Source organism: Mustela nivalis (genome assembly GCF_964662115.1).
Source record: "Mustela nivalis genome assembly, chromosome: 13".
Taxonomy (NCBI): Eukaryota; Metazoa; Chordata; class Mammalia; order Carnivora; family Mustelidae; genus Mustela; species Mustela nivalis.
The window spans coordinates 74,603,599-74,631,268 of record NC_139032.1 but is presented as its reverse complement, the minus strand read 5'-3'; the positions used below and the strand labels follow the sequence as shown (position 1 = coordinate 74,631,268).

At 51.1% G+C, this 27,670-nt stretch overlaps 1 protein-coding gene across 7 annotated transcripts; it reads right to left on the bottom strand.

Moving 5' to 3' along the window:
• Window positions 1-370: 370 nt before the first annotated feature.
• TMEM268 (transmembrane protein 268) lies at window positions 371-27,230 on the bottom strand. Of its 7 annotated transcripts, none has more exons than XM_082697122.1 (10): window positions 27,123-27,206; window positions 22,375-22,562; window positions 18,800-18,959; window positions 17,501-17,610; window positions 14,753-14,860; window positions 13,322-13,471; window positions 9,687-9,797; window positions 7,543-7,623; window positions 6,455-6,640; window positions 371-3,167 (listed from the first exon to the last, which is right to left on the bottom strand). In XM_082697122.1, exons 3-10 carry the CDS (start codon window positions 18,894-18,896, stop codon window positions 2,988-2,990), a joined length of 1,023 nt encoding a protein of 340 aa, XP_082553248.1. In that variant the 5' UTR covers window positions 18,897-18,959; window positions 22,375-22,562; window positions 27,123-27,206; the 3' UTR covers window positions 371-2,987. The 7 variants fall into 7 exon arrangements, with proteins under 7 accessions (XP_082553248.1, XP_082553251.1, XP_082553249.1 ...); XM_082697125.1 differs by lacking the exons at window positions 18,800-18,959; window positions 27,123-27,206 and adding exons at window positions 26,101-26,420; window positions 26,828-27,100; XM_082697123.1 differs by lacking the exon at window positions 27,123-27,206 and adding an exon at window positions 26,793-27,087.
• Between the last annotated feature and the right edge of the window lie 440 nt (window positions 27,231-27,670).

The window sequence follows — 27,670 nt, the reverse complement described above, 5'->3', positions numbered from 1 at the left end:
GCTGACGGAGCCCTGACTTGCAACCACACTATGGACCAGACCTTGTACTTCCCAAGCAACACCTGGGTTAATCCCTCTGTTCTCACACCCTCCCTTACCGATGAGGAGATGGAGGAACGGGAGGATTCGAGACGGTGGGCAGGTGGCCCGAAGTCATCAGCTTGCTGCTACACTGTCTCCTGCAACTGAATTTCAGAGAAACTGAACTAGAAGCTTTATTCACGTGAACACGCCCCACGGTGCTGGAGTAATTGAGGTCTGATGCAGACCGAATAAACATTAACTGTTAATGACCTACTACATCAATAAATATACAGCCGGGGCACCTGTGGTATACAAGACACAGAGATTAAAAATATATACATATGTATACAGATGGCAACAATTTATTGTGCTCTTATTCAGGCTTGCAACTCAAAGTTGCAAGTACTTTACATTTAATCTTCACAAGACCTGCCTCGGAGGTACACTCATCCTCATTCCACGCACGAGGAGTGACACCCAAGGCTGGAAGGACGCTGCTCCAAGCGGCAGAACCTGGATCTGAGTCTGTCTAGAATCTAGGCTCCGAGCCACACCCTCTGCTCCCCCGGTGAGACGCCACACCGCCCACACTCCCTCCGTGCCTGTCCTCGGCACACAGCCTTAAAACGGAGCTCACGTCCGTTTATGGATTCTGATGCTCACACAACCCGGGGAAGGAGGCAAGCCAGAGATCACAGGATTTTCTGAACGAGGAAACCAAGGGGCAGATGCGGGCAGATGCAAAGGAAGTACTTGGGGACACACCTGAATTCTCCGCCCACCAGGTGAGACCACAAGACACTCTGCAGAGGAACAGGCAGGAAAGAACCCCTCCAGGTGGGTCTGTAAGTCAGCCTTGAACTGGAAGAACAGCTGTTCTGTTCTTACTTCTTCTTACTTCTTACTTACTTACTTCTTTCTTCTTACTTCTTATTGTTCTTCTTTCTTACACATTTTTACTCTCTTAGGAGATTTACCAGGGTTTTATGGGAGAACAATAAAGATGGGCTTCAACAGATCCCATTCCCAGCCCGCATCTCCTCTGCGACAGGTGAGAAGGACCGCAATTGCCTGAGCATAGCTGCCCTCAGAGAAATCTCTAAAGGGAAATGTCTACAATAGCCACCTTCCCAGGGTGGGTCTACGTCCATGATTTCTCTTCTCTGGCTCAAAAAAAGCAAACGGTCAGACTCGTCTCTTACACAGCAAGTCACCCACATGCTGCATGTTCACCAGATCCACTTGTAAAGGAGTAAACGGGCCCTTGGTCAGTGATGTAGCCAATGCCAATGGTCATGCTTCTAGGAAGCAGCCAATCCGGGATGATAACCCCGGTCTCCTGCTCGCTAAGCCCGGTCTCCTGCTCGCTAAGCCCGTGTTCTGCCCAAAGGCCCATCAGGTGATTTGCATCACCTCAGTCATGCAAAGCTAGAGGACCTTCTACATGTAGATTAAAACATAACAGGCCAAGGGCTAGACTGCAACAGAAGTCAGAACTTTGGCTTTGGAAGGGTAATTAAGGATCATCAACCTGTCCACCATCTACCCATTTTTATGGAGATAGGTAAATTGAGGACAGCTAGAAATGTCAGCCGGAACCAGAACCTAAGTCAGTGCCAACCTCATCACTCAATTGCGTAGAGAGCACAATCTGCAAATGTTACAATGGAGATGACAAAGCACTTGATCCATGGGATCTTTTTTTTCTTTAGCAGGTCTGGGCCATGCAAAAAAGCTCTAAGGTGAGATCTTTGTCCTTCAGGAGCTTACTCTAGCTCGAAAAATACACATGCGCATAGGAAAACAGAATAACCTAAAATCTCAACAAAGGCAGCAGCTACATTAAGAATTTAAAGGAGGCAAGAATTTAAAGGAGAAGCAGGGCATGCTCTATGTTGAGACGATTCCTGAAGGAGGGGTAAGTAACGCTAGGCTTTGAAGCATGCATAGGAGTTCAAAAGACACAACAGAATACAGGTATGTTAGTCCAAGAAAGAGTTTCAGCTTAGCAAGAAGTTTTGTGGGAGAGGAAGCCAAAGCTAAGGATGAGGGTTGGGTCCTGGAGGCTGGGGAGCCTTTCCATGCCAGGGCAGGTCTTTGGATTTGGGCCTATGGACTAGTTGGTCTTCAAACTTACTTAGGAGCAGAGAACCTGGAAGCCCCCAAGCTCTTCATGGAACACCAAGAGTGACAGATTTGTGCTTCATTCCAGGACTGTGTTAGTGTCAGAAAACAGAGGACTGTGGCTCTAGGCCTGAAGGACAAACCCACAACCACAAGCATGCATGCCTTTAAACAAAACACACCCTCAAGTCAGACAGAATTGATCTTTTCCAAAGAGTTCCGTCATCAGTCACGTGCTGCTGGCTTCTTTGCTGTCCCCTGGACATCTGTAGCAAACAACACGGGACCATTGTTTTTCATAAAATACAGGGCAGGAGAAACTTGAAAGTGGAGAACATTCTGAGAACTGACTTCTTTCCTTCAGATTAGGCATCGTAGAGGGCCAAGGCAATGCTACCGAGAGCAGAGTCCTCTCCAAGGCTCAGTTTCCCCATCTGACATGAAGTAGCTGAGGATGGGAAGAGCATCATCGGAGACTGAGCCTTAGACGCATGGTGGGCCCAGTGGGGACCCTCTTCACATTTCCTGGGCTCTCCAAAAAATGAAAGGCCTGGGAGAGTGGCCTTCCATCTACAGCACTAAGAGTACCAGCTTGGCAACCAGCAGCTTCTGGAAAGGCCATGAGTCAGCCTGGGACGTCAACAGGCCCTTCTGTGCAGAGTCCTGGAGAGAGCATGACACCCCTGCTGCTGACATGAGCGACACTCTTCAGAGTGCTTCTAGATGCTTCTAGATGCTTCTCTCCTCACCTGGGGCTCGCCATCAGCCAGCTGGGGCTCCAAGCCTTCCGGACGTCTCACCTTCAGTCTCACAGGAAGCTGGGTGCCTTCCTCCTTAGGTCACCTGGCCAGGAAGGGGCAGCACCCAGGGCCCAGGATATGGGCTTCTATGAGCTGGCAGGGGCAGGGAATCCTCGCAGAGTCTGTGTGTCGTGTCCCCACGGCCTGGGGGAGTTGCGAGGTCACCAGGAGCCGGATGTAGTAGCCACCAAAAACCGCCAGCAGCTGCTGGGCCATCTCCTGGAAGAGGCAGAGGAACAGAGTGAGGGCTGCCGAGAAGCATCTAATGCACAAGGAGAAAGCCAAGTGGTCCTCACCGCCCCGGAGCAGCAGTGATGCTCATTGGGAAGAACCCTGTTAGGTCCTCACCTGCAGCTCTTAGGAGACCCCTGAAATGGTCTGGACCCCAGCTCTGCTACTCACCCTGTGGGGTGCCTGGAGCCTCAGCTTCCTCACCTCCGAAAGGGTGACCTCACTGCTCAGAGGCAATAATAACCACCACAAAAAAGCTATGGAGCCTCAAAGTACTAAAGAAGTGACCTCTGGGGGTGCCTGGGTGGCTCAGTGGGTTAAAGCCTCTGCCTTAGGCTCAGGTCATGATCCCAGGGTCCTGGGATCGAGCCCCGCATTGGACTCTCTGCTCAGCAGGGAACCTGCTCCTCTTCCTCTCTCTCCCTCTCTGCCTGCCTCTGCCTACTTGTGATCTGTCAAATAAATAAAATCGTTAAAATAAAAAAAAAAAAAAAGAAGTGACCGCTGATTTATACCAACCAATCACACGCACGCGTGCACTGTTCCCAGCTTCAGATGACCGCGGGACTACAAAGTGCACGAGGTCAGAGTGATGCATTTGAAGAAAATCCTTAGCAAATGGGGGTGGGGTGAGGGAATCATCCCCAGGATGGCAGGTCCTTCAATTCATCCCAGGCACCTGCTGGGTTTCTTGGGACAAGCACTCCCACTGTACTTAGAGTTTGCTTTTAAAAAGCAGAGATTTATCACAAGAAAGACAAATATTGTATCTATGAGTCTACTTATATGAAACAGGTAGTCATCCATTCAGAGAGACAGAAGGTAGAATGTGCTTTCCAGGCGCTGGGGGAAGAGGAAATGGGGGAGTCGGTGTTTCCTGGGTACGCAGTTTCAGTCTGGGGAGATGAAAAGATTCCAGAGATGTTTATGCAGATGCTCACAAAACAAGGCAAATGTATGCAAATGAATGCAAATGTACCCTGAATTGTACATTTAGGAACCATTACGGTGGCAAATTTTCTATTATGTATATTTTACTGTGATTGAAAAAAAAAAAAGTAAAAAGAAAAAAAGTTTTTTAATTGGATTTAATGCATGCTCTTATTAACACATTTGATCTCAAAAGTTCTATTTGTTGGGCTGGCACCTGGGACCCCACAGGAAATGCTCCGGTCCCGTCGGCTGGGCACTGAGTGTGTTTCACAATCCCTGAGTCCAGTGTGAAAGTAATAAAGTAAGGTGCGGGTCACATCAGGCTGTTCATGTCAAGGGAGTCAGGATTTCCGAATCAAAGCGGCCATTTCTGCCTGGTACCTTCTAACAGACCCTGACAAGTCACCTCCCCTTGCTGAGCCCTTTTCTTCAACAGTCGAAGAGAGAAAATCACAGCATCCAGCTGGTCTAGCTGGAGGAAGGATGAAAGGAACTAATCGATAAAAAGCCTCCCGCCTCCAGCCTCGTTCTCATTGTCGCCAATATCACCATCGTCATCACTACTCTAGAAAGCAGAAACTCCACCTCCCTCTGTAGGGTTGCTGGTTCCTTTAAGTCATCCTTGGTGCTAGAAAAATACTGAAAACCCCAAGGAGTCTACCACTCCCTAACTCAGACTGGTCTCCTGGCCAATCTTGTCTAAAATCAAGAGCATCAGAAGCAAAGAACTGCGGCAAGAAAATTGTACTTAGAATTCGCAGGGCTGGCTTCTGTTTGGGGCTTGGCTACCTTCTCCCTTGCTCTCTGACCTTGGGCAGGTCAGCCGACCTCTTGGTTTCCTTTTGAAATATGACGGTCTGTCTGGCCCATGCTGAGACTTGGGCACTGATTATATTTTCCTTACCTAAGTTACAAGGGGAAGCTCCTTTAAAAACATGTGCACACACACTCAATATTCATGGCAGGATATCGTATTATCATTGCTTTGAATAAATTTGGAAAAAATAATTTAAAAAACCCATCAGATTTAACAGGCTATGTCCTATAAACCCAGGCATGCCACAGCAAAGTATATGAGCTTATCAATCTTTTCTGCTCTTTAAAAAAAAGTCAGGGGGGGTGGGGTGCACCTGGGTGGTGCCTGGCTTTGGCTCAGGTCCCGATCTCAGGGTCCTGGGATCAAGTCCCACATTCCTGCTCTGCAAGGAGTCTGTGTGTTGCTTTCCCACGGCCCCTCCCCACCGCTCATGTGCTCGATCTCTCTCTCTCCCAAGTAAATAAATAAAATCTTTTAAAAAAATAATTTAAGGGGCGCCTGGGTGGCTCAGTGGGTTAAGCCACTGCCTTCGGCTCAGGTAATGATCTCAGGGTCCTGGGATCGAGTCCCGCATCGGGCTCTCTGCTCAGCAGGGAGCCTGCTTCCCTCTCTCTCTCTCTGCCTGCCTCTCCATCTACTTGTGATTTCTCTCTGTCAAATAAATAAATAAAATCTTTAAAAATAATAATAATAACAATAATAATTTAAGTCAATAAAATGAAAGTTAAAATAAAGTCAATGGGATTCAAGTGAAGAGATTAATATATTTATCACTTTCTCTTTTGAGGAGTCCCATTTGCTGGATGCCCTAGGGGCCCACGAAGGCAAAAGGGAAAGTCTGGGCTGGTTTGGGCCTTTAGTCCAAATCTGTTGCCTGAAAAGGAAATTCAAGTGCATCCCTCCATCACAGAATGCCTGAGGGTACCCCTTGGTGTATGTTTCCCAGATAGTGTGTCTGTCCTCATGGAGGACATGAGCTAAAAAAAAAAAAAAAAAAAAAAAAAAACCAGATATCTGGTCTACCAGCACTTGGTCATACCCAACAGAGTTGGGTGGTGGGACCCGACAGAACTCTGGGGCTGGGGGCACTGGAATTCAACAGAAATGCATATAAGATTTATATACCCAACTGCAATTTAAGTAGGTGGATGGATAGATGACAGATTGATTGAAAGACAGATTTTAAAAATGACCCAAATATTCATGAGCACGTTTATGGCTCGGTAGGTTACAACCCATCAACATGCAACTAGACATCCCATGGAGCTACCAAAAAGAATATCCAAGGTATTTAGAAATGTGGGGAAAAGACCAAGAAATAGAAAGGGATTCCTATAAACTATTTTTAAAGTGCTAGAGTAAGGGAAAAAAAAATACTGATAACTCGTAGGCTAGAAGATTTGTATGGCCCCTACCAACTCAGCAAAGTCATGTTCCCTGAGATTTATAATTTGAGGTCCCACACGGACTCCACACAGATACCCAGGGAGGGAAGGTGGCCCTGAGCATCCCAGGTGGCCCCTACCTCCGGCTCCGCCTCAGGAACAAGCTGGCGGAGCTCAGTCTGCATGAGGGGTGGCTCCTGGGGATGAGAGCCACTGGGCAGGAGAGGCGCTTCCTCCAGCAGGTTCTCAGGCCCCTCCCCTGTCTCGGGGCTCACCCCAGTTTCCATGACAACACACAGCTGGCTCAATCTGCTTCTCAGCAAGGACTGCAAAAGAAAGAGAGAGGGGATGTGGATGGTGTCCCAACGGGTGGTGTGTCGGAGGCTGAGTCACTCCCTGCGCTGCAGACCCACACAGGACGGATGGAGCCATGTACAGACTCAGGTGCTGACCTCAGGGCAATCTGGAGCCACATTCAAGAAATCAGATAACCGCCCACAAGATTCTCTACAGTCTCTACGAGCTTCCAAAACACTCTCCCTTCCATGCTCTCATTTGCTCTTCAAAGCAGCCTGGGTCATGGGTCCCTACCAATGAGCAAAGCACAGCTCAAAGGCCTTGCCCAAAACCATACAGGGACGAACGGGCTGGGATCAGGCTAAACCACAATCCTGACCTCAAGACTCAGGACAGCCCTTGCAGGGCCCAGGGAAAGGCTGATCCCAGGGAAGGAGCCCGGGACTCGGAGACAGGAGGTCTGTGCTCCAATCCTGAAGTCACCAACCGGCCCTGTGGCTGCCTTCGGTGGGGGCTGCAGGACTTGTCAGAGCTTCAGTGTCCTTGTGTGTGGGATCAGAGCAAGAGCACCATGATCATAAATGGTAGAAGGCATTTCAAACACAGGAAAGTCATCTAAATACCTGGTATTTCCCTCTGCCAGAATCTTTGTTATTTGTTATCTTTATTTTAGTTATTAATGTAATTATTATGTTGTCAATAAATATATGCACACGCTAGGAAATGTGGAAAATGCAATTAGTCGAAAAGGAGGCTAACTAATATCCAGTTAAGAAGTAACAATTCCCGAGGCAGAAATGACCACTGATTCCATGTAGGCATTCTTCCTTCCAAGTAACAATTCCTTAGACATTCGTCTAACCTTAGGGAAATATAATCTGCACAATTTGGCCTCCAGGATTATTTTTGTTTTTAACTTATGGTATCTTACCTCCTGGCTCATCTTCATCTCTTGAATGTGGTCACACAAAAACTGCACACAGTCCTCCAGGTCGAAGTAGACAAACCAGAGCTGGGGAGAGAAGCCACAACGGCGGAGGCTCAGAGCCAGCCCGACCTTGAACTGCCCGACCTTGAACTCTCCATCCCTGACACTATCCTCCCCCTCCTCCTGCCTCCTCACCCGAGGTCCACCCCTCTGTGGATGAGCAAATCTATGCCAGTCTCTGGTGGGACCGTGCCTCTCTGCTGTCTCCCAGAGTCTCATGTATAGCAGGGACTCCTTTGTACGGCTCGGAGAAAAAGGCCTCGCATGGGCATTTGGAAGATGTCAAACCCTGTTCAAGATGGCCGCCACACCATTTGCTCCAAGTCTCTGAGCACCCCAAGAGATGCCAGCTCATCCTGGACACCGTGCATTCATCTGGGGCTACGACCTTCATCCTTAGGGGCCGGGGTGCCCTGCTGTCTGGAGCCCCACAAGCAGATGAGTGAAACCCTCCAGTCACCCACCCCCACGGCTCAAGGCTCAAGGAAGGAGATCCAACCTGGGTGCTCTGGGAGGAGGGGAGTGGGGTAAATTTTTACCTACCATTACCTCTCCTTCCCCCTCAACCTCAACAGTCCCCAGAAGGTCAGGAGAAACGCACCCAGGCCCAAACCCTCCACATCACATCACGTCACCACGGAAGTTCTGTGAGACACTGGTGGCCCACGCCTCCCGCCTCCAGCCACCCACCACTTCCTCTGGATCCCCGACCTCCCTCCTCCCAGTGACAGACCCATGGGACCCAGAGTCTCACCCCTCTTGCCAACTAGTCTCTCTCATTGTCTTGGCCCCAAGGGAAGCTTTGTAAAACAGATTTCTTTTTGGCTTTTTATTATGAAATCTTCCAAACACATATAAAGTGGGGCAGATGACGTCATTGACTTCCAACTGCCCATGAGCTTGGGTCAGGGGCTCTCAGTTCGTGGCTACTCTCGTTTCTTCATGACTCACCCCTCAGACCATCCACACCCCTCCCCATCCCGGAAACAGTGAACGAAAATCCAAGATACCCTATTAGCTCATCCTAAGACACTACTTTGAAACTGAAGTTATTTCTTCAGTTATTTATTTTGACAGATAGCCCCAATTATTTTCAAGGATGTGCCTGTAGATTAGTCATCCATCCATCCGTGTGTTCAGCTAACACATGCCAAGGCACTTCGGTGTGACAATCCATAAAAGGGATTCGGGAACAAATGAGACTCAAAGGACCCCCAGATTCCAGGAGCTCTGCTCCCAGTCTATGATGTCACACTTGAATTACCAGAAATCTTGTGACATCATTGAGCTCAACACACGCACGCACACGCACACACACACACACGGGGTCAGGCAAGATCCCCTTCTGCCCTACACCATCTCAGGTGTGCAAGCCCCCATAACACAGGGATCTGCACCTGTCTGTGCTCTGCTGCAGCCTCAAGACCTAGAACAGGGCCTGGCACGCCGATAACTATTTGTAGGATGAGCAGGTCATAGGCACAAGGAGCTTGTTCCCAGGTCCCGCCCGCACGCCCACCCCTGGGCTCCGAGCAGAAGAGGGGGGCCAGTGAGAACATGGATGTGGCACTGAGATCCAGCAATCCTACTGGGTAGAGGCCAGCCAGGGTCAGGAGACCTGGACCCCAGCTATGTGCCAGACCCCCTGTGTGACCTCATACTTATCACTTAAGATATTCCCAGGGCCCTTAAACCAAAAAAATGACCAAGCCAGGTGGACAAAGCCTCAGGGTCTGACGTGCCTCTCCAGGAAACTTGCGTTGGCCGCTGAGGGCTCGCTGAAAGGCCTGGCCCAGAGGAGGTCCCCTCTGTCACCTGAATAAATGCTGAATGAGGAGCGTGGCTTAGACGGTCTCCAAGCCTCCTTCCAGCCCTGCTCTGTGCAGCTTCTAGGCTGCGGGTCACCACCCAGAGATGGGTCTCTGGGAAGAAACGCTGGAGCAGGGCGGAAGGGAAGGACTTCCCACACATGTCTCATTAGCAGACTCCAAGATACCGTGCAGACGGGGGAATCCGGAGGCCCCCTCTCCCCATCAAGCCAGCCCTAACGCAGGTCTCCAAGCCGAGGTCACTCTTAGACACAGTACCTGAATCACGCTCTGGCAGCCTTCCACTGTGTCCGTCACCCCCAGCAGCACCCGGTGTCGCAGGAGGGCTCCGTTGGCAGCCGCCAGCCTAAGGTCCGTGTTGTTGTTGGCCTGTAAGACAAACACGGGTCTCGTGGCCGGATCTCCACACTGCCGGGGAGCTCTAGGGTCCAGAGCAATACTCACACTGTACTGCCTCTAGACACCATGGGGCAGTCCTGACCTTTGAGATCTACGCATCATATCCCCTATAAAATGGGATCGCAGGGTTTGGGGGATAATAAATTCCATAGTGTCAGACAGCCCTGGGTTGAAGCCCAGCCCTGTTAATTCCCAGCTGTGTGGCCCTGGACAAGTTATGCTCCTTCCCCAAGTCTTGCTTTCCTCAGTTGCAGAATAAGGAGAAAGAGTGTCCCTGACTCCTGGGAACGTGGTGAGCTTGAACTTGACTGTGTGTGAAGGACTTAACCCAGTACCCAGGACACAGTCCAGTATGCTGACAGAGATCTCTGTAGGGGGAGGGTGTGGGTGGGTTTGCTTATTTAATGTAAATAAAGCACCCACTTTCCAAAGCACTGAGCACAGTGCCTGGCCCTCAGGAGACTCCGGGAATCCGTCCCCTTCTTTCCTACCCAAACCAACCAGACACCATAGATCTAGTAGACTAAGTAGATGTTCACTAAACAGGCCAAGGTGGGGAGGAGGGAGGAGGGAGAGGAGGAACGGTGTCAGGACCCGAATGGTTTGAAGTAGAGACCCCATAAGGATTTAAAGACGCAACCAGATGATGACCCCATCATGGACAAGCCAGGTCCCTAGGAGGGCAGGACCCCTGGCTTTTGAGAATGCAGGAAGGCCCTGTGGTTGTCACAGGGATGGGAAGGGCAAGGCTGGCACTTAGGCACAGGGACCAGGGCTGCCTTCCACCAAAGACCATGGCCCATAAGAGACAATCCCGCACTCAGAAGAACAGCCTCCCAACTGACCCAGACTCCACGCTCCCCACCACGTGTAAACACAGGTAAATCTACTTAACAATTCTGAGCGGCCAACCCAGCTCCGTTTGACTGGAAACCTAGAGTGTTTTTTATCTTTTAAATGGATCTAAAACACAGTGAATTTTCCAGGGATGCCACGACTATGAAAACAAGGGGTTAATACATTCTGTTTCGCCTGGAGACTTAGCAAGGGCTACGCACCCTTTCTGAAACCTGCGCCTGCAGGAGTTCAGACCCTGACCCTGGCTCTGCCTCTCGCCGCCTGATAACCTTGGCCGAATTACCCCCCACTTCTCTGCCTCCATCTCCTCATCTCCAAAAGGGGAGAAAAACACCCTCACGATAAGGATGAAACGAGCCAACCCACGCAGAACGCCTGGAAGAACGAACGCCCAATGCCCGTCAGCTCCTGACATCAGTTTGATGCTGATACTGAGTCAAAGATTATCATTTTTTCCGGTCCCTTGTTGGCCACAACTTCCCACATGCTTTAGCAACGTGCTTTTACTCTGTCCACGATTCAAGGCAGGGCCTTGCGGGCCTTCACGGGACTTCCAACCCTGAGAAGGGCTCATGGCCCCCCAACAAAGGAAAACAAGGCAGTGTATGCAAAATGCTTGGGCTCTCAAGGACACTACAGTACAAGCAGGACAGGAAGCGGGACAGTGGTGGTCAGGAGGCGGGCGCTGAAAGGTCCAAGTGATGAGGGATCAAGGAGGAAGAAATCCTCAAGCTGAGGCAAGAGCCAGAAGCCCGTGTGACCATAGACTGGGTACCGAGCCTCTCCACGCAGTGGCTTCCCCACTGGCAAACAGAGTCAATAATCCTAACAGTTAGTACTTACTGAGTATTTCCATTATACCAGGCATGATTGTAAGTACTTGGCACATATTAAGTCACTTAATTTTCCCAAAAACCTGATGGGGAGCCACTTTTTTTAAAATATAAGTTCTACGGCCAAAGTGGGGTTTGAACTCACAACCATGAGATCAAGAGTCACATGCGCTACCACATGGGCGCCTTGTGGGAGCTATGATTACTATCCCATTACACAGACAAAGAAAGTAAGGCCCCAAAGGGTCAGTAACTTATCCCAGCTTGCAGAGGTAGCCAACGGCAGAGGCAAATCTGCTGGCAGCCATAGGTAGCGAGTGCCAAGCACAGAGCACATAGTAGGTGCTCATTAAATGGTGGTCATTATTGGGAGTGAAAGAACCTCCTTGGGTTCCCCGAACGAGCAAACACGAATGAGAGGAGGGCCACCGCATTCCCAGGACCTCCATGCTGCCCCTCTGAGTAAAGACATGGGGTCCTCTTCATCTCGGTGCGGTGAATACCAGTGAACAAGGCAGGCACAGAACAGGCCACAAAACGGCCACTGCAGGCATTCTCTGAACTGCCTCCTTGAAGCCCCTGACAGGTGCCACATAGCTCCTTTGCTCTGGCTAAGGCAGGATGCTTTACTTCTTCCCCTCGCCAAGAGAAGTTTCTCGCTGCAGGCGCGGCCAGTTTAATTTATTTTTTATATGCCCAGCACAAGAGCCATGAAAATTGCAACAGAGCCCAAGGGCAGCATCATTTCGTCAGCCTTGTTGCAAAGCCCAACAAAGATCTTTTCAGGATGATTAAGCCATAAAGTTCCTAGCTGTCCCTGTGAGCACAGGAACTAAATGTAATTCATACCCCGAACTCTGACCACACTCCCCAGTGTCCCTCTCCTCCCGAGTCAGACAGGCACGGATCTCCGAGTCCAACTCCGTGCCAGGAGCCGGGGGAGCTTCTTAAGCAGCTGGAAAGGCAGTGGCGGTGTGGCAGGCAGAGTGATGGCCCCCAGAGGTGCCTGAGTCCTACTCTCCAGAACATGTGACCAAATCACGTTAACACGGCAAAAGGGAAATTGAGGTCCTAGGTAGAAATAACATCGCTAACTCGCTGACCTTAAAAAAGGGAGATTGTCCCAGATAATCCTGGCAGCTCAGTGTAATCACAAGAGGCCTTAAAAGTGGAAGAAGGAGCCCAAGGACTCAGAGTCAAAGATGTGGGGAGAGCTAGACCCACCATTTTGGGTTTTGAAGATGGACAAAGGAGTGCTAAGCCAGAGAATGGAGAGGGAACTCCAGCAGCTGGAAAAGGCAGGAAGTACATTCTCCCCTAGAGGTTCCAGAAAGGACAAATCCCTGAAGTACAGAAGTCTAAGATAACACATTGTGTTGTTTTAAGCCACTGTGTTTCTGGTCATTGGAGATGGCAGCCATCTGCAGACCGCCAATGCCGTAGGATACTGACCGAGAACATGGCCTGGGATCTAAGTGCCCTGGCCTTGAATGCCAGCTTGGCCATTCTTAGCATCAAAGGGCTCGGTGAACCCAAAGTGCCCTCCGCCCCCACCCCAGATGCTCTCAAACCACAGCCTGCTTCCAGAAAAACAGCCTCCAGGGATTAGACAAGGAAAAACAGAGAGGAATTAGTCATACATGTGATGTCATTTCTTTCACTCACTGGGCACAAGGGCCCGCATGAATTGTCATGGTTGGAGAAATTCTCCGAGGCAAGGAGAAGAGAAAGGTGGGAATTGGGATTCTCCTGCCGGCAAGCCCTTTCCGGAGGGCGCATGGCTGTGCTCTCCCGACAGCTCACCTTCTTCTGGTGTCTCTCGAAGATGAGTACGAGGGTCAGGGTCAGGCTCATGGCGACCAGGGTCACGAGGAGCACACCCACCCAGTGGTTCCCCAGGGCAAACATCTGGCTAGTGGAGTAGATGTTGGCCCACACCACCACATAGAAAACCTGCGAGAAACCGGAGAAAGAGCACGATCAGGAATCCGGTGATCGAACGAAGCCACTCCGTTCAAAGGGAGACACCTTTGGGACACATCCGATGCCCTCCTCAGAGACTAAGAGCTTACAGGGCCAGGAAGGGACAGATCAGGGTCTGTGAGGTGGAGCCCTTGTTCCTGGTCCATAGCAACAGTAGAGGCAAGGGGTCAGGAAAGCCCCTCTGAATCCTTGCCTACCTTGAAATAAAGTAGAAGCAGGACGGGGTCTTGGGAGTGAGAGAATTTGAGTCGGAAACCCACACTGATCCTTCAACCACTACGTGTGGCCTCGGACAAGTTATTAACAATGCTCTGGAGGCGCTTGGATGGCTCAGTGTGTTAAGTATCTGCCTTCAGCTCAGGTCATGATCTCAGGGTCCGGGGATCGAGCCCCATCGGGGTCCCTGCTCAGCGGGAAGCCTGTTTCTCCCTCTCCTTCTCCCACTGCTTGTGTTCCCTCTCTCACTGTCTCTCTCTGTCAAATAAATAAAATCTTAAAAAAAAAAAAAAAACACAAAGAACAATGCTCTGAGCCTCAATCTCCTCATCCGTAAAATGGGGATAATACCTCCTTCACAGATTGTTGTAAGGGTTCATCAGACAATGTGTGGAACAGCCTAGCCCTTGTTAGAAAATGATCACATGCCAGGGGCCATCCCTTTCCCTTCCCTAGCAGCAGACATGGGAGTCAAGAGCACAGAGGAGTGGCAGATCAGAGTGGTTAAGAGCACAGATGCTGAAATCAGACTGCCTGGGTTCAAATACTGGCTCTGCTCTTTGAACCTCTGTGTGTGTGTATGTATGTGTGTCTGCAGAACTATAGGCAGATAGGAGGTTTCTATGCATGTGCAGACATACATGCACACATATATATAGAGACTTCTACACACCCCTATATGTACGATCAGAGCTGAAATGGACCTATCAGCTGAACAGATGGGGGAACCAAGTCCCAGGGAGAAGACAAGTCTTAACCAAAGCTAGACTCTGAGCCCAAAGTCTCACTGGCGGGTCCTCCGATTGTCAGTCCCAAACTCTGGCCTCAGTAAGCTCAGCCTCCCGTCCTTTACACGAGGATCTGGTTAGGACTCTCTCCCACCGATTTCCTTACACTACATCCAGGTCCGTGTGTCCTGCCATAACTCAGGCAGCTGGACCACCAGCCCCAAGCCCCTTGCCCACACCAGCGGGCCCTGGAACATGCCACAGAGTACTGCAGCAGGGTCGGCATGCTGCCCCCCTCCCCCCTTACCACAGCAAAGGCCAGCCGCATAGGCCTGGAGTTGTAGATGATGTATCTTCTCACTTGGGGCTCCAAGAGGGCGCTTTCGGCCAAGCTCCTATACTGGTCGGCAGGGACCTGCTTGTCCATACGACGGAGAGAGACCAATCAGCCACGGAGAACCACTCCCACCCCTTCCTGCATGCAAGCAAGTCATTTCCAGTTCATGTGACTGTCAGGTGGAAGGGGGATCAGGCACAGGCCAGGCTAGCCCGGAAGGCAGAACGAGGAGCTCGGAGCGCTCAGAGTGGCAATCACAGGATGCTGCCTTCAGCTCAGGGAAAGCTGGGCACCACTGGGGAGGTGGGGCAACTCGAGATCCAAGAGGACAGCCTGGGGGGTGGATCCTGCAGCCCAAGGCTCAGGACCTCGCGGCAGACCCATGATAGCTTAGGTTAAGGCACAGACCCTGGAGTCAGGAGCCTGGGTCCGAAACTTGGCCCTTCTATTCATGGGCCACGTGACCTGGAGCAAGGAACCCCACTTCTCTGAGCTTCAGGCTCCTCTTCTGCAAAATGAGGACAATAAGAATATCTACCTTGTGGGGGAGGGGCTTGCATATTAAATAACATACCACATTTACAATGCTAACATATATGTTATAAATGTGCGTATACATAGGACCTGGACGGGGGGGACCTTTGTTCTGCCTACTCCAGCGGTTATGTGCTACTTCAACAGGTGTGTGTATACAGCCCACGGCACTGAAAACTACCATCTTCCTGCCTCCCAGCCCCTGAAAAGATGGCATAGCACACAAAGGCCCTACAAGAGTGGACTGCTTCAGGCCGCCTAGGTGGCTCAGTGGGTTAAAGCCTCTGCCTTTGGTTCATGTCATGATCCCAGGGTCCTGGGATCGAGCCCCGCATTGGGCTCTCTGCTTGGCAGGGAGCCTGCTTCCTCCTCTCTCTACCTGCCTCTTTGCCAACTTGTGATCTCTGCCTGTCAAATAAATAAATAAAATCTTTATTTAAAAAAAGTGGACTGCTTAAGAAAACAGAACTTAACCATTAAATATGATATTTAGAAACATGGTAGAATAATACATAAACTGTTCCCCAGTTAAGAAAACCCCATCTGGGGGGCAGCCATGTGGCTCAGTCATTGGGTGTCTGCCTTCGGCTCAGGTCATGGTCCCAGCGTCCTGGAATCCAGCCCTGCATCAGGCTCCCGGCTCAGTGGGGGACCTGCTGCCCCCTCTCCCGTTCCCCCTGCTTTTTGCTCCCTCTCACATCTCTCTCTGTCAGATAAATGAATAAAATCTTAAAAAAAAAAAAAAAAGAAAGGAAGAAAGAAAGAAAAGAAAAGAAAAAAGAAACGAAAAGAAAACCCCATCTACAGACAACGGTTTAAGAAAAATGTTCTTTTGGACAAAGGCTGGGAGGGACTAGGGGGTGATGAACCAGCCACTATTGCTGATCTGCCGTTAGTACCATCAATTGGAAAGTTTCCCTTTAAGTGATAAGATGTTATTGAAACACAAATGCAATTCAGTTTGAAAGAAGTAAACTTTAAAATCTTCAGGGTCAAATTAACAGTGTATCTTTCCCCTCCACAACCAGTCCTCCCTAGGTGGTGCAGGGGAGGGCCTAGTGACCAGGAAGACAGACACCACACCTCGGGCTCCTTTTAACAACAGCGACACCTACAATGTACAGAACATGTACTACATTCCAGAGACAGTGCAACTATCCCTCAAGCAGTATTTTCCTTCCTCTTCACTAAAACCCTATGTAATAGGGATGAATATGGCCCTCGTTTTATAAAGGATGGAACAGCCACTCAGAAAGGTTAAGTCACCTGCTGAAAGTAACACAGGCAGGAAGCAGAAGAGCTGGATCTGCACCCACAGGTCTGAGAAGCCTATGTCTCAAATCACTATGCTTGAAAGCACGGCATTACCATCTAATGAGTTCAGGCAACTTTCCTTTGAATAGACACACTCCCAAAAGACAATGCAATAGACAGCTCCCTCTCCAGAAATGCCCTTCCTCCTGTCTACCCAGCAAACTCCTCTATTATTCCTTCAAGACCCCAGATCAAGTATCTGTTCCTCCGTGACGCTTTCCAAACCAGGGCTCCCCCAGATGAGTTCATCGTTTTTCTCCTGTGAATGGCTTCAGCACCTTGGATGGTCCTCTGCCTGGCACGGGACAGATCCCGCTGTCCTGATTTACCCAGCGTGAGGCCATCTCCTGCGCTGGGCTCCATGAGCAGTGCGAGCACAGGCGCGGGGTCCTGGTCACCCCCATGGTACCCAGCGCCCAGCTCAGTGCCTGTGCAAAGGATGGGTGCCCCAAAACACGTATCCCTTAAGTGAGGTATCGGGGAGGAGGAGACCCTTCTCATACATATTCCTTAGCTGCCCCATCCTACGGAGCACAGAGTCAGTGTTGAGCGAATATTTTGTGAACAACTGACTGAAAGGACAGATGGACAGACAGACAGGCGGGAAGAGAAAAGGAAGGGAAAATGGCAGAGGCTCTCAAGAATAGCAGCACTCGGGGCGCCTGGGTGGCTCAGTGGGTTAAGCCGCTGCCTTTGGCTCAGGTCATGATCTCAGGGTCCTGAGATCGAGTCCCGCATCGGGCTCTCTGCTCAGCAGGGAGCCTGCTTCCCTTCCTCTCTCTCTGCCTGCCTCTCTGCCTACTTGTGATCTCTCTCTGTCAAATAAATAAAAATAAAATCTTTAAAAAAAAAAAAAAAAGCAGCACTCACCTGAATGCCCCACGTCTGCAGCTGCTCCTCGACGGCGCCCAGATCGAAGGAGATGGGTGCACAGGTGTTGTCGATCCGGAGAACCGTGAGGACCTGGCCATTGTGGAGCTCTGAAAGCAGACCAGAAGCTTCACCTGGCTGGGTGAGAACTACTGTGCACGAGCCCAGAGCCTGATGGCATCACCTCCTCTGGCCGTGAGGGCCTTCTCATGGCAAGGAGGGACATCATGGCGGTCCCCGAGTCCCTCTGTGGGAAGCACTGAACTTGAGAGGAGACCCCTGCGAAGGCAGAACTGGGACCAGAGCGTGGAGGCAATCCAGACACAAGGCAAGACCACAGAAGGAAGAACTTGCCGAGAATGGGAGCTGTCCACACAAAGAACTGGAGGTAGTGAGCTCCCCATCATGAAAGAGACTTCAACAGAGACTGAACAACTAACTACTGGAGAAGGTGGCGTATCAGACATTATACGATCACCGCAAAGGAAGCTCACCCCAATATGACACGCCCAGTAGGCTCCGTCTGACTGAGGCCGGCAGAACAAGGAGCCCCCAAAGATGTCCCCACCGGACTCCCCAGAGCTTGTGAAATACGCTCCCTCACACGGCAAAGGAGAATGAAGGTTACAGGTGGAGTTACGGTTGCTCACCAGCTGGCCTGGAATAGGGAGACCCTCCTGGACTGTCTGAGTGAGCCCCATGTCATCACAAGGCTCCTTACAAATGGAAGAGGAAGGCCGTGGCAGAAAGGTCGGGAGGGGTGTGATGGGGAGAAGAAAAGCATGGAGATGGAACACCACTGGTCTGGAGGTGGAGGAGGGTTCATGGGCTGAGGAGCTGTGCGGATTCGAGAAGCCAGAACAGGAAACGGGCTATCCCCGGGGCTCCTGAAGGAGAGCAGCCTTGCCGACACGCTGACCCCAGGCCTGTGGCTCGGCAACGCCAGTCGCGCTTCCGACCTCCAGAACCATAAGAAGATGGATCTGTGTTTTGCGAGCCACTCTGTGGCGGCAAAAACCCACGCTGGGGATCCAACACCACAGAACTAATTTACTGGTAACCCGTCCCCAGGGTGTCTGCAACGCACTCAACATTTCAAAAGCACCGACTGAATTAAGTCTGACCTCAAGGAACACACCACACATTAGCCCAGCCTCGTCGCAACAGCTACCTAAACGCTCCCGCAGGACGGCAAGGATGCAAGGAGGCCAGACCAACGAGGCCAGCTGGGGCGAAAGCTCTGGACTGAAACCCCCTCAGGCCCACGGAGGGCTGGCCATGGAATGAAGCCACATCTACCTTCCATTCTGAGTGCAGAGACTCTGGACCGGAGGATCGAGATCTCCTTCTGCCCCAGCATGAGGCCCCGAGAGCCGCCCTTCTGGTCAGCAGCCATGGGGCCGGGGGATGCCAGTGTTCGGCCTTGCAAGGCTGGGGACTGGGTCTGCTGGCACGTTTTCTGTGGGCACGGCTCGGAAGATAAAGCAGCACAGAAGAGATCAAACCAGAAGTATTTTAGGTGCTGGCCCAAATCTGTCACCTAAGAGGCTAGCTCTGGGCAATCCCTGAGTCTTCAAAGCCAAATGACTAGTCCTACCCACCTGGGAATTCCTGGCCCACGCACTCTCTCCTTCACGCGGCCCCTCTCTGGGCCCTCCCAGCTGGGCCAACAGAACACCTCTTGGCATGTCCAACACAAGCCTGGGCCAGGCTACCTTCACTCTCCGTTGTGCCCTTGTGGCGGCCTCCTCGTTGGGGTCTCTACACCCACTCCTCCGGCCACTCCTCCGGCCTACACTCCTCCTACTTTCCACACAATGGCCACCCTGCGAACTGGAAGACATCAGTCCTCTAAGGAAAACTTTCAGTAGCTTTTTGGTGCTATACAGACAAAAACCAACCTCCTCAATACACTCTCCCAACACTTAAGGGAAACAACCTCCTACTAAACTCACCCCAGGCCAGTCAGTTCTGTCACACCACACCAGCCTCCTTTGTTCTTAGAACACAGAGTGTTCTCTCCCGCCCCAGGGCCTTTGCATATGCTGTTCCTTTTCCCGAGAACACTTCCATTGGACTTCACACAGTTAAATCCTACTCATCATGGGCATCCCAACTCATTAGCTACTTTCTCAGGGAGTCTACCCCAACACTATCCTTAACAGATCAAGTCCTGCTAAACCTACTCAGAACAGCTCTTCTCATCAAGGATAAGTACATATATTTGCAATTATTTGCTTACATATTTATTTAATTAGTTGAGTAATGTCTATCTTCCCCACCAGACTATGTGCTCCCACACTGGTTCTGCTCATCACTGAATCCCCTGACCTGGGTTCGGTACTTACATACAGTAGGCAATAAACAAATGTTTGATGTATAAATGAATTGACAGGACAGAACTCTGGTCCCCAACTCTAACAGGGTTCTTTTTTTTATGTTCTGGGTATTGCCTATGAGCTCAAGGGTGACAGGATATTCTATCCCCGGCCAAAAAGAACCTTAATTGCTTTCCTCTTCTTTTTTTTTCCCAAGGTCTTTGCAAGACGTAAGGGGTGTGGAGGCAAGGTGGCAAGGTGGAGGAAGCAAAAGCTAGAGAGTTTTAGGATTCAAAGTGTGGCCCAGCCTCTTGCTTATAGAGGAGCCTTGAAGAAGTGACCTAAATCCCTGGCTGGCTTCCTCACTTGGAGGGGGGTCATATCCACCTCAGAGGGCTTTACAGAGAAGTAAGAGGATGAAAATAAAGGCCTGGCACAACATAACTGGCCACTATTGTTGCCCATTCAAAAGCAAGCTTGTCAGGACTCAAAAGTTGCCATAAAGCAAACACACACACACACCTCCCCACCACCCCCAAATGGATTTAGTTGTATTTCTCCTGACCTTCCTACACCTGCTCCAGGAAGGATTTAAGGTGACTTCATAGAGGTAAAATGGGACGAGATAAAATTATAAAATTAAATTTAAAAAGAAGCAAATGAGAGAAACTGGACAAAAAGGAAATAAAGGCTGTAAGAAGACAAAATCAGATGAAGTAAGACCAGCTTCCAGATGTCGAGCCCACACATGGCACTGGGCTTGGGTTTCAGGGTCCCAATCTCATCCCATCCTCTGAGAGCCCTCAAAGATGGAAACCATTACCACGGAAAAGGGAACAGAGCCTCTGACGAACAGACCTGCCCAAAGTTACCAGGGAAATGAAAGTGAGAAAGGGAAGCAGCTAGATCCAAGGCAGTGCCCAAAAGACAGGCAGGCAGGCGAGGCAGGACCACAGACTAGCTCTGCATCTCACAGCACAGAAGAGAAAAACCCACAAGGACCAGGGCAGCAGGCCTATGGAACATCAGCGGCTCCCCCAGCCTAGCTCTGTGCACCCCGAGGACAGTGCCCGGCCCAGCAAGGCCAAGACTTCTTGCAGTGTCTTTGTTTGTCTTTCGAACCAAGTTCCTGGATTCGTAGCAATAATCTCTCTCATCTGTTCCTTAGAGTGGGAACAGCAAGTCTCCACTTAGAGATACTTTTTTTCTTACACCTAGATAAGAACAAGAACTTGAAAAGCTACCAAAGAAGTAGGCACTTGCACAAGTGTGCACACACGTGGGGCAGAGGGGCAGGGGGTCGGGGCAGGGAGCAATTTCCTCCAAAGGAGCTCCTTTGCCAAAAACCAGTGGAGCAATGTCTTCCAAGTTCTAAAGGAATATTATTTCACCCCATTTCATTCTACTGGTGTGTGTGCATGTGTGTATGTGTGCATGTGGGTGTGTAAACTGCTTTCCCAATACCAGTAGTAGTAAAAGAAACCCTGGGTGTCTCAGTCATTAAGCATCTATCTTTGGCTCAGGTCATGATCCCAGGGTCCTGGGATCAAGCCCCACCTCTGGCTCCCTGCTCAGTGGGGAGCCTGCTTCTCCCTCTGCCACTGTCCCTGCTTGTGTTCCCTCTCACACTTGTCTCTCACTCTCTCTCTGTCAAATAAATAAATAAAATATTTTTAAAAAAAAGAAAGAAAGAAACCCTTGTTTTTAAGAAGTTTTAAATCGTCTGAGTAACCTACCAGTCACAATTTTAAATGCCTACACCTAGCTGCCCATTCATTCTGCTCACTCAACAAAATACTTACTGAGCACCTACAATGGGCCGAGCCTGTGCTAGGTACTATAGACGCAGGGATGGGCAAGGCAACTCAGAGCCCCTGCCCTCATGGAGTTGACATTCTAGTGGGAAGCTGGACATTCAACACTTTATGACACAGGTCATTACTTAATTACAGACTAGGATAAGCACTATGGGGAGCAACAGGAATATATCAGGGAGTCCTGACTTAGGATTCCCCATGGAAGGGATATCTGAACTGAGCTCTGAAGCAGGACTAGAAATTAATCAGAGGAAAGGAGGCAAGAAAAGAGCATAACAACCAGAAGAAAGAGCAGATGCAAAGGCCCTGAGGCAGGACTGCATGCCAGGAACGGAGAATAGGGGCAGCAAGAACCAATAACACAGGACTTGCAAGCTGGTTATAAACAGATCTTCACACTAAGTCCCGTGGGAAACACTGAAGCAGAAAGTGACAGGGTCTGTTCTGCATTTTTAAAAGGGCTCTCTAATAGCCACATAAATGAAAGAGGCAAGGAGGAGAGATCAGCTAGGAAGATACGGTGGCAGAGGTCCAAGCAGAAGGTGATGGAGACTTGGTCTCCAAGATGAGGATAGACAGAATGGGTAGAAATGACAGACTGGCCTGTAAATGTCCACCCCTAGCTAAAGGTCCTTGTCTACTCTCTACTGCTCTCTACTCCCCTCCCTTCCATCATGATATGTGAGTCCATCTCTGGCATCCTGGGAGAGGGGGAGGGGAAAAAGGGTCATGACCTTACCTTGGCCCCAGCCTGGAGGACTCCCTCCAGGCAAGGCACTCCAGCCAGGGGAGGAGGTGGACAATGGGCTGGCTGCCCCGCTGGGGTCCATCTGTGGTTCACAGGCCATAGCAGAGAGCCAGCTGGGCTCTACTTCCCCTTCTTGGAGCTGTGGTTCATTCTGGAACAGCCAACGCAGCTTCGCTTGCCTTCAGAAAACAGCACAAGAAAGAACTTCAGGGCTGGGCAGGCTGGGCTCCATGGCCTCTCCAAGGCCAAAGTCATCCCAAGGCCAGAGAGAGCCACCAGGAGTCATTCCCCTGACTTTGCTCTTTCCAATAATGCTGAGGGGCATTCTCAGGAGTGAAGAGAAAGAAATAAAACCCTCCTCCAAGGGAGAACTGAAAACTTCCCTCTGGTCTTGGGTCTTCTCCAGCTCAGACACAACCAGGCACTTACCAGGAGCTTATGACCTGAGCATGCCCTACTCCCAGGCATCTGGGATTTCTGTTCCCTTACTGACAGCACCCAGGCACCCCAGGCAGCCAGGCACAGGACCAGTATATCCATCATGGAAAGCCTTGTTTATTCAAAGGATCTCAAATAGCTTCCCAGAAGTCATCACAAAATACAAATGAAAAAAAAAAAAAAAAAATCAGGATGGCGGGAAATACAGTTTACAAAAAAATAATAGTAATAACAACCATGAAGAACAAAAAATACCCACATAATCAGGGGATCAGGGTCCCTAGCAGAGGCAACAGAAGTCTATGCTAAAGAGCATGGGCTCCAGGTTCAGACTAATTGATGTAAACAACACTTACACCATCTACTAGTTTCCTAAACTTGGGCAAGTGGTGTAGCCTCCAGGAGATTTAGCTCCCTATCCTTAAACACTGGTATCTTCCCCACAAGGCTGCTCTGAAGAATCAGTGGGAATAGACAAGGGCATCTGGAACAAAGGAGCCATCCCACAACTACTAGTTCTCATTGGTGGTGTTTAGAGGTTTGGTGCAGTTGCCATGCCTGAGCCAAGAACTTGGGTTTGAGCTTCCAGGTGGCCAAAGCTAAAAGAGAAATACTGTTAGTCGAGCAGTAGCAGTTCCCATTCTCTATAAGGAGACAAGAAACAGGACGGTGAGGAAAGCAATGCATCTTCCTGGCATCTAGCTCCGAGAGATCTGGGAAATGCTTTTTCCAAAGCCCTGGGAGCTGGGTCAGGGACAGCACAGCAGCGTGATCATGAGCCTAAGGCACTTTTATCAGTAAAGCAGAAATGTCCTTCATGGGGATTTTCTTGACACCAAAGCAGAGTTTCCAGTGCCACACACTCTGGCTGGAGCCTGCCCTCTCATTCTTTCAGCTATGTGTCCACTTGGGACCTTGAGAATTACCCATCATCACCAAGGAAAACCAGGCCTGAGTCCCTGGGTTGACACTCCAGCCTGGCTAACCGTCTTGGTGAAAAGTCCAGCAGAATTGGGTTTTGCTGCCATGGTTCCTGATGCTGGTGAAAATAAGCATCCAGTCAACCCACGTCTGCTTGGTTCCAAGCTAGCCGAAGGGCTGACCGCCACGGCACAGGTCCCCTAAAAAGGGAAGCCTAACTCCCATACCCCAACCGCCCTACATTTCTCTGTCTTTTAAAAAGGACCAGCTACATAATTTGTGGGGTCCAGTGCATAATGAAAATGTGAGGTCCCTGGTTCAAAAATGACAAGTTCAAGATGGCGACAGCAGAACAATCCACCAGATAAGGGGGCAGCTTCCTACGCAGGGACCTGTGTGACCCACCAGGCTGCAGGCACCTCGAGCCAGCTGTGACTTCAAGCTCTCAGAAGATCACTTGGGAACCCCCTCCACCAACCAAGTATGAACCACTGACTAACAAGTATCACACACCGACTAACAAGTATCTACACACTTGCCCTGTACCGGGCTGAGGCCAAAAAGCAACAAAATGTTATGAAAAAACAAGGACTTGAACACCACAGAGGCTGGGTCTGAAGCCCGGCTCAGCCACACGCCCTGAGACTTGCTGTCCTCCCCTGTAACCAGGTTTCAGGGAATCCCACCCAGCCCAGCTGCCCAGGAATGACATCCAGGATTCTGCTCACTCAACAGGCCTCTTGCCTAAGAAGGAGAGAAAACTGAGAGGCAAAGACGTAAAAAAACCTGCCCACGGTGGGGTGGCTGGAAGCTATAGGGCCCAGATGGGAACCATCTGACTCCAGAGTCCAAGCCCATAATTCCTAGGCTCTGAGCCTTAGGACCCAGGCCTGGCTGTCTCTGAGTCTGTTCTTTAATTCACCTTTAAAAAAAAGAAAAGAAAAAGAAAAAAGGTGGTGATTGGGGCAAACTTCTACTGGCTTCTGAGATTGCATCTTCCCCCTCCCCTAGCCCAGCCTGCCCACAGCAGGGATTCCCAAACACTACAGAGCATTAACCGGTCAATTACACCACCCCTCACTTCCTTCCTCTTAGTTTGCAAACCCCCCACCCCTCCCCCAAGAAGCCTAAAAGCAACAACAACAGCCCAAGGAAGTGAGCCCAGCACTGACAATCTCAACAATCTCTGAAGCTCTTCTCTGCCTCCTCTGGTCACCTCCTGGGCCCACCATCAAACAAGAATCCTTGGGCCCATTTCCCAGACAAGAAAACTCACTTTTCCCAGACATCTCAGGGATGTCAGAGCTAACAGCCTGCAGCCAGCCCAGAGAAGCTGCGCTGGAGTCTGAGAGAGACCTGTGGGACCCAGCAGCCCACACTCCCTCCTCCAGGCAGGACGAACCACCCACAGGCTGGAGCTGTCCAGAGAGCCCCCCCACCCCCACCCCCGGAAAGTTTCCCATAGTTGCAAAATCCCACAAGGAGGCATTGCCTTTGAGGAGAAATCCCAGCACCCCAGCTGGCCCAATTAGCCTCCTGCAAAGTCTCAATCAGAATTCATTCATTCATCTGAAATAACGAGTAATAGTTAAATAATAGTTAAAAAGTACCCCTAGGGTCCTGCCATTTCCCACCTGTGTCACCTGGAGTGTGTCACTTAACTCTCTCTGCCTCAGTTTCATTACATGTGAAAGGAGATAATATGGTAACTGAGGCTAAAGGAGTTCAGGCACGTATGTCACTCAGAGCAATACAGATAGGAATTCGAATCTGATTTGATAGGAAATCAGAGCAGGGGCAAATAGGAATCACCCAAGGAATACAGCTGTCTCTTTTTACTCCACAAACATTCCCTAAGAACCTTGAGGTGTCAGGCCCTGTGCTATCTCAACTCAAACACCAAAAATAAAAGCTAAAGTTCTTGGTTAGCTTTCCCTTGCCGAGAATCCCAACTGGTGGGAAAGATGAACTCAGAGAGGGGCACCTGGGTGGCTCAGTGGGTTAAAGCCTCTGCCTTTGACTCAGGTCATGATCTCAGGGTCCTGGGATGAAGCCCTCATCGGGCTCTCTGCTCAGCAGGGAGCCTGCTTCCTCCTCTCTCTCTGCCTGCCTCTCTGCCTACTTGTGATCTATCTCTCTCTCTCTCTCTCTCTCTGTCAAATAAATAAATAAATAAAGATGAACTCAGAGAAAGAGAAAAAAGAGACAATGACCAAACAAGGCAGTCAGAGAAAGCGGGCAGTAGCTTGGGGTGGGAGAAAGGTTTTGCAAAGGTGGAGGTGAGAGAAGGGACTGCCAAGCAGAGACAGGTACAGACTAGAGGCCAGGATGGGCCCAGTGAGGGCCCTCTGCACTCACCCTGCAGCCTTTGGTCCAGCCTGGAAGCTGTAGAGGGGATTAAGGGGGCTGGCAAACACCAGCCTTGGGCACTAGTGGACCCCATCACCTTTCCGTGTGTCCTGGGCCTGCCATTCTGCTCAGCCTTGCACCAGCCCTAGGCGGACTGGGGAGACGGAGCCAGATACCAGGGCGGAGGCAGAGCCAGCAAGTGAACACAGCCTCGAGGCTCCTGCAACTAACTGGTCATCCACTCCCTGGTTTCCTTAGTTTCCTTTGCTGATTCTGCATTTTAACCAGACCTTCCAGTCATGCTTCTTTTTTAATTAGCTGGTGAGCCCCTGCAAAGGAAGATATCCTTAAGTCACTGAACAAAGGTCTCCATTTTTGAAGACAGAATGCCCGGTCTCCCCAGGAACCGTGTGCCTCCCTGGGATGGACGTGCGAAAGGGGGCGAGAAATAACTTACAGTTTTCACAGATCAGGTTTTGTTCTTGTTAAATTGGAAAGCCCCAACAAAAGGCCGTAAGAGAGCCTGTCACAGAAGTTTTGGGGTGGAAAAGCCTTGAAAGACAATAGGTCCTAGCTCTCCATTTTGCAGATGAGGAAAGTAAGACCCAGAAATGAAAGTGAACTATCCAAGGTCAAAGAGCCAGCCCAGGATGGAGTCTGAGCAGTACAGGGTTCACTGGGGCCGGGATGTGCTACCACACCTGGCCCTGGCCTTGGCCTTGGGCAGCTGTCTCACCCGGATCTCTGCCTTCAAGTCCTCTCCGGGGTCGGCTGCCCGGGTCTCTCCTTCTCCCCGGAAATCCCCGCCCCCGGCCCGGGCTCCGGGCCGCCAGGAGCCGCCGCAGAGCCGCTCCCACGCCCGACACGCGCGGGAACGCAGCCCCAGGCGCCCGGAGAGCCCGGCCTCGCCCGCGCCGCCGACCCCAGGCCGGGAGAGGACGCCCAGGCGGCCGCGTCGCTCCAATCTGGGCTCGCAGCCGCCCGCGCCCGCGCAGGCACCCGGGCGCGCGCCCCGGACCGCGCACACTCACCGCCGCGCCGCCGCCGCCGCCGCCGCCGCCGCCCGGGGACGCGGAAGGTCGGGGCCGCCGCAGCCCCTCCGCGCCGCAGCCTCCGGCGCCCGCGCCCGCCCCGCCTGCCGCGCTCTCGGGTCCCGCCCCCGGCCGGGCCGCTCCGCGCCGTCACCCCACCGGGAGGGGCCGCCGCCGGGCTGCTGGGGCCCAGAGGGAAACCTGCTCCCTTGCATCAGCCGGGCACCCGCCGGGAAGCGCCTCCGGGCCCGCCGACCGCGTGCGCGCCTCTCCCGAGCCTCCACACCTGGGGTCTCCACCACCCCCCGGTCTAACGCAGGCGGGGCACCCGGCGGATGAGGCGGTCTAGGGACCAGAAACTTCTCGGGGGCTTGCTCTGGAATGAAAAATCCTAGGCGCATCACGATGAAGAGCATCTGCCGGGGGTTCGGGCTGCCTGAGCTCCAAGCCAATTCTGCCCGCTTTCTAGATCCTCCACGGCCAAGCAGCTCGCCTCGCGGTGTCTTCGTGTTGTGGACACAACAGATCATTTCACGGGCCTGTGTAAA